Source organism: Buceros rhinoceros, unplaced genomic scaffold (genome assembly GCF_000710305.1).
Source record: "Buceros rhinoceros silvestris isolate BGI_N320 unplaced genomic scaffold, ASM71030v1 scaffold3121, whole genome shotgun sequence".
NCBI classification, from domain to species: Eukaryota; Metazoa; Chordata; class Aves; order Bucerotiformes; family Bucerotidae; genus Buceros; species Buceros rhinoceros.
This window is the reverse complement of record NW_010393512.1, coordinates 61,903-68,877: the sequence shown is the minus strand read 5'-3', so window position 1 is coordinate 68,877 and position 6,975 is coordinate 61,903. Positions and strand designations below refer to the sequence as shown.

The following is a 6,975-nucleotide window of genomic DNA, read 5'->3' as shown; positions in this document are numbered from 1 at the left end:
TTTTTTTTTGTGGTGGGGGGGGGGGTGCAGGGGGCAATGTGTCTTGCCTTTCGAGAGCAGCATCACTATTTCTCGTGTATCTGGCTAGGTATGACGTTAAAATGTTTCAGGATCATAGTCAAGTACGGTGGGTGGTGATCAGTACTAAGTGATGGTTGTTGTAGATTAACCCGGCTCATTGCTTACTACCTAGTGCTAATGTGTCTTGCCTGTGATAACACCTCACAGTCCGGAAAAATCTGAGCTTGTTGCCCCAGCATGAACGTGTGGGAGTGAAATGTGAGTCTGGCATTCAGAGCTAATTCCTCAAATCTGTGCCCATTCCCCGGGAGTGTGTGTAGCACAAAGGTTAAAAAAGGTGGCTGCCATCAATTTCTTATATCTTGATGGCAAATAGATTATCTGGCCCATATTATCCCCTTTTCACAGATGACAATATTAAAGCAGATGGCAATCCAGTATGACCTAACCTGTTACAGGATTGTGAAGCTTTCTTCCATTACTGGTTATAAATGCTTTAGAAATTTACCACGGAAAAGGCTGTTAAATGCTGTTTCTTAGATCCAAACACACTTTGAGGTCACAGTGTGGTTTTCATTGTCTTCATCTTCTAGATGGGGGAACTGATCTCCAGAGAGAAAGTGATAGCCTGTGGGTCACGCAGCAGGTCTGCCACAGAGCTGAGGCACAGAGCATGGTCCCTCATGCTCCAAACCAGTGTCAGTCATCAGACCACAGCTAAACGACAACAGCGATTTTATTCAAGTGTGCTCCATGTGCTGTTCACCCATCGTCTGCAGCTAGAATAGGATTACTATTTTTTGCATTTATCTGGCAGCCAGAATTTCAGGACCAGGGATGGCTTCCTTCCGAGGACTTGAAATGAAAACCTCCATTGTGTTTCTCAAGAAGGCAAAGCAGCAAGAAATTCTAACAGCCAAGGTGGAGGCTCTCTCCCCTAGGAATGCAGGGAGATGTCTGTAACTGGGAGCAAGTATCTCTGCACTCTGAGCTGCCACCACTGCAAAGCCTGCAAAGAAACCTGTTTGGTGACCTCAGTGGTAACTCCAGCCTTTGAGGAACCAGCTCTCCTGCCACCTCCACCTTGCCTCTAACAATCCAGAGAACAACTTCTGGTTTCAATATTTAAATCCACTGTTTAATTTTTAAACAGGAAGCTTCGTTTGTGCCACAGTGCTGAGCCAGTATCCCCGGCAGATGGTGTGAGTCTGCAAGAAGGTTTGCTTCACATAGCTGAGGTCAACGGTTAGATCACTGCTCTGGCCTGTGAGACACAGCAGGTCATTCAGACGTTTTCTTTTTGGCTGGACCTGCCAGGTTTCTCCTGGTGACCCTTGCTGATAACCATCCAGAGGTGACGTGCTGGCAGTGTCCCAGATCACACGGAACATCTCCTAGTTATTCTGGGCACCTCCACTTCTAGCTCAGAGAAATACCAGAGCTTTGCCTTCCTGTGGCTTGTTTTAAACCAAAGGACCAGGAGTCAGAGCTCTTGGGTTCTGTTGCCAGCTTTAGCGCTGCCTGCTGTAACCTCTAACATGTGTCTCTTTACTTTCGTGCACTTGTTTCCCCACATGTGATGCAGGAGATACATAGAAAGAGGCAACGCTACCTCACATAGATGTTAAAAAGCCTTGTTCATTAATTGCTGGAAAGTGCCTTGAGATCCCAAGCTATGAGAGATGATGTGCTGGAGTTAGTTATAAACTCCTGCACACCAAATGGTGTTGCACGTAAGCTTGATCATGTTGTGGTATCTGTGGGGCATAAGACCCTTCTTTATTTTATGGCCTTTGTTAGAATTGTTGTCTTGTGAAAGTAGCTGCATCTGAGTGAGAGGATGGACTCGGGGCCCTGTTTCGGCATTAAAAGAGCTCAGTTCAAGCTTTCGAGTCTTCTTCTCCGAGTCTTTTTGTACGGGTGTGTGGGACTTCTCACAAATGAGGCACAGTAGTCCGTCAGCTGGCACAACCGGACCGTGGCACTAAGCTGGGAATACTGTCCTCAGTCCTCTCGTCTTGCACAGCTTTCTCTGTTCTCCACCTGAGGTTGGGTTTTCTCCTTAATCTGCCCCTCCTTCAGTTTATGTGCCTCATCCTTTGTGGATTTTTTCCCTCTTGATCAGTTGACTGTCTGGCCTCTGTGTTAAGAGCTTTCAGCTCTGCTTTGCACCTGGTATTCCCTGTTACATGAATTTTGTGATGGAGAAAGGTGTCACCTTTCTCCTCTGATGGTCCACATGCACAACAAGGTTAGAGGTGGAAACCTCTGCATCCTAGTCCCTTTGATTGCAAAAGGACAGTCACAGTGGATCCTGCTGTGTAGGTTAATGCCCTTGTAAGAGAAAACTTGTGTCTTCTAACTGCAGCTGACAACCTGTGAGCCGGAGCCATGCAAATGTTTTCTTCAGTTCAGTGGTGAGAAGCCCGGGGTGTTAGACCAACCCAGCAATACCAGAAAGCTTGTGGGCTCCAGCCCCTCCTCTGCTGACCACTGGGTGTCTAGTACAGCCATGAACACCTTTCTTTTGGCCACAAGGGCTGGGGAAGGACCCTTAGAAGCTGCTTTCTTGCTCTTTCCCCCCTCCATCTTCTTGTGCTGGGAGTGAAAGAGGCCTCCCCCCTATCCCACCTAGTTGCCCTATGCCCACCAGACCCCACAGGTGTCATCCCTGTTGCCTGTTTCCCACCCTTCCCTCCTCCTTCAGCTCTAGCTGCCATGTGGCCCCTTGTGCTAGGCACTGCGTAGCAGTGGCTAATTTGGATTAGGATGCTAATTAGAAATTAGCAGATTGAACAGAAAGCATGTAGCCAGAGTTAATCAGCAGTTAAATGGCCATCCCGGCCAAGCTCCCAATGGCTGTGCTCCGCTTGCAGGAGTAGCACTTCCCGCCGAGTTTACAGAAAAACCAGCTGACCTGATCCGTGAACCAAGCCCTTGGCTTGCAGCACAGTGCCCGATCTGTGTAGGTGAAGACCTTTTTGCAGGCTCCTTTTTGCCTCCTCTTTTCTCACTGATTTGGTGGCATGCTGGAGAGAGACAGGTGAGAAGGGGAAGCCCATTTCCCTATCACAGGACTGTGCAGGCTTTTGATGTCTGTTTGGATGACAGATGTTTTCCTTTCCAAGAGGATGCTGAGGGCCTTAACTGCAGGGTAGGAACCTGGAGGTGCAGCAACTCAGAGTCAGGATGCTGTGCATTTCACGAGTAGTCTCTCCTCTCCGATACAAGATGGCAGACTTTGATGTGCATGGTAGGTGTGTGAAGCTCCTACCATCAAAACATACCATGTCTGGAGCTTTTGGCCCTGGCATTGTAGAAAGCTTCCCTTGCCCATCCCCTCCATGGCACCCAGCCCGTAGGTTACTGACCCCGCTCTGCCCTGCATGTCCCGCCAGAATCACCCATGCTAGGCCAGAGCACCTCCTTCCAAGGAACCAGAGCAAACCACCACTGAAGATACAACAGTGCAGGAGCCCGAGCAGGAGGTTGGGCATGATAACAGGAACAGTGCGGGGGTGAACCCCAAGAAGTTGAATCTTGCACCAGTATGCCATGGATGAGGTCTCTAGCACAACCCTAGCTCTTAGCGAGAGTATTGTTTTCCTTTCTGCATGTGTTCTTTCATGGCTTTTAAGTACTTTATCTTTCAATTTCACAGTAAACTTCCTTGCTCTTGCATAAAAGCAGAAGGTAAAGAGGTCTGTGCTTACTGTGTCTGCACCACTTTCGAGGTCTGAGATCCCACTCTCAGCCCATTCTCCAGCTCCACTTTCTGCCCAGGGACCTTTCAGAACACAAAGTAATTTTCACATTGGGTCTTGGACCTGTTTTCTTTTCTGCTTGGTCCCACCCCCCCTCCCTTACAGTGTCAGCAGTGCAAAGCTGGTTGTTTCCTTTTGGTTTTGTGGCTCAAAAACTACCTATTTACCACAAAGGTTACCCTCTTCAGCCAAGTCCAATTTATTCCAGTCTCTACAAGTTCATATTGGGTTATGTCCACGCACAAGATTTTTCACCTGTCTTACAATATTGCTGTAGGCTGTGACTGTCTTGTGGTAGTAATAAAACTGAACTCTATTGTACATGTGGTTGATCCTACATAAATTTTTTTTATCTACATGACTTATTTTGTTAGGGGAACCAGCATAAGCTCCAATATCAAATGTGCCTTTTAGCTGCTATAAATTGGATGTGCTCTAGCTAAATGACACATTTGTAGCACTGAGCCGACCTCTTCTCCACAGCTGATTTTTTTTCATGTGTGCCTTAGTTTAGTTTAATACATAGACCAAAGAAGGGGTCATCTGCTGGTGCTTTTTCCTTTCTCCTAGGGAAATTATTCTACCATCAAGCTGTTCTGGTTTAAAAGCCCTTGTGGCCTGTTTGCCTTCAGTGCTCTTTTTACCCTCCTCTGTGTTTGCCCCCATCAGACCACACAGCAGAATTTCTTTTTTACCATAATAGCCTTCTTCCATTTTGTCAGACCATCACACTCATCAACCTGCATTAACACTTCATAGTCATACTAATCGTGGATATTTCCACGCCTCCTCCTGAGGTCAGAGGCTGCCCATCTGTCACCGGCTTGATCACCTCAGTGGTGACATAGCAGTGCCATGAGACTTGCTGCAAGTACCCAGGCAGCCTGTGGAGGAGGTTTGGAAAACCGCAGCTGACCAGCCCCTTCCCTTCCCCGCAGATAACACCTGCCGCTTTGAAGATGAGAAGATCTGCGGCTTCATGCAGGACAAGATGGACAACTTTGACTGGACCCGGCAGAATGCCCTGACCCAGAACCCCAAGCGCACTGTCAACACAGGGCCCCCCACGGACATCAGCGGTACACCAGAGGGTAGGCACACATCTGAGTTTCTTTTGGCTTGGCTGTGGAGGCGAGATGCATGCATGCTGGCACTTGTCAGAAGTCCTACAGCTCTGGGAGCCGGTGGAGTGCTGATCTGCTTTCCGCACAACACGCTTCTCCTCTGCACAGGGTGCAGGGAGCAGGCAGTTAATTTGCATGTTACTAATTGGCATTAAATACACAATTAAAACACCCACGACTTTGTTTAAGGGAATACTGTGAGCATTAGTTCTTGTTACTGACTAATTGCCTGCTGCCTAATGCCCTTGTCCCATCTGATGCTTGTTTTGAAGTCAAAAAAGGATACGCAAGTAGGAGAGCATCTCTAACACCTAGAAACAGCTCTGCTGGTTTTAGACAGCTGTTTTCTCAAAGATTGTCTCGGGGAGGCAAACAGATCTCCTTAGTATGAAGCATGAGCAACCAAGGAACTGCCTGCAGGGTGGCAGCAAGTGACTCACCGCTAGGTGGAGGAGACTGGTGGTGTGTATGGCTCATGCTAGTTGTGCACGGAGTACATGCTCCCATTTTAGCTGGATATTACTTTCCTCCTTCTCTAATGAGGAGAGTAAATTTGTATGCAAGCACAAATCTCTGAACTCAGAAAAAATGGGAAATATCCAATGGCCAACTAAGGAAATGGCTTTTCCCATCAGTGTTCAGTCCACGAGCCTGATCAAGCATTGAAAACGGTGCCAACAAATTAAATAGCTAATCTGTTCCGCCCTGGGTTGTTAACAACTACTTTGGTATTGTTCTTTTTAGTCAACAATATTGTTTAGGCCAGATATACCAAATCCTGTCTCCCTCTGCTTAAGGTAGAGAAATCAGGGTGGAATGGTTTCTCCCTCCTCTTTCAGGTTTTCCCCTTACGCAGTGCAGTCAGCTCTGGGGCTCTTCGTGCTGCAGGAGAAAGGCTCACTTTGCACCAGAGAGGTGCACGTGTGCATGTGCAGGGACACATCTGCTGCATGTGCTCACAGGGGGTCTGCTGCTGCCCGTGTCTCCTGCTTTCCTCTAAGTGCTGCAGAGGCAGAGGAGACACTGCGGACACCCTGCAAGTGTCTCTGGTCTGGATCATGGTGCAGAGCGATTGGGAAGAGCAAGACCATGTCTCTCAGAGGAGAAGAAGTGGTCTCCCAGCCTCTAGCATCCCTTGCAGGAAGGGACACCCAGTGCACACTGCCTTTCCCCACCTTTCTTTCTCGTTCTGTAGGTTATTACATGTTCATCGAGGCGTCCCGGCCTCGGGTGACAGGAGACAAAGCCCGGCTCATCAGCCCACTCTACAACATTACTGCCAAGTATTACTGTGTCTCCTTCTACTACCACATGTATGGGAAGCACATCGGTGAGTACCCTCCACGGAAGGGTAACCCCAGCCTGGTACATGCTGCCAGGGAGGACCTCCGGACTCTTGCTCTGCCAGCTGTGCCTGTGGCCAGCAATGCAGAAGGCTGGGAGTCCTGCTCCAGTGCTCAGAGAGCCGAAGTGGCTGCTGCTTTCAGATACTTGTCCCTTACCCACACCCCAGCAGTGTCAGGGTTGTGAGGTTGTTGCAGCCTGTGCTTAGGGCAGTATCTTGTCATAACCCCTCTGGCTGGCTCTACCTCTAGCATAAGGCTTCCTGCCCTCCACAGAAAAGAAAATTGTACCTGTGTATACAGACGTTTTCCCTGCTCACGGACACAGGCACCTTCCTCCAGGTAGCAGGACACCAGCTGATTGCCTATTCATCAAAGAGGGGACAGGATAGAAGGGGCTTTGTAGGACCGGAGGGCTCTGTGGTGGCTGCAGCTATTTTGGGGTGGGCAGGATGCATGTTCCCTCAGCTGTGCCGTGGGGTTGTCTGCTCTGCCTGACTCCCTCCTCTCTAACTGTAAGTCTACAAGTGCAGCAAGCACCCCAGAAGTGCCTGGCACACTAATGAGTTTCCATATCCAGTCAAGGAGCAATTGCTAATTCGTCACCTCCTGATTATAATTTCATTAATTTGAATAATAGATGCACTCTTCCCACAGCACACTGGGTTATTAATCACCTGCTGGACTGGAACCTGACTGAAAAATCAGGGCCCAAGCAGGAAT

The 6,975-nt window shown here is 48.6% G+C and overlaps 1 protein-coding gene across 1 annotated transcript in view; it reads left to right on the top strand.

Annotated features, from left to right (window-relative positions):
• LOC104501105 (MAM domain-containing glycosylphosphatidylinositol anchor protein 1-like) overlaps positions 1 to 6,975 on the top strand; it is a 33,855-nt gene that overhangs the window by 3,863 nt on the left and 23,017 nt on the right. Inside the window, exons 3-4 of the mRNA XM_010144858.1 lie at positions 4,724 to 4,876; positions 6,105 to 6,239. Coding sequence (XP_010143160.1) covers positions 4,724 to 4,876; positions 6,105 to 6,239 — 288 coding nt within the window. The remainder of the gene's footprint in view (positions 1 to 4,723; positions 4,877 to 6,104; positions 6,240 to 6,975) is intronic.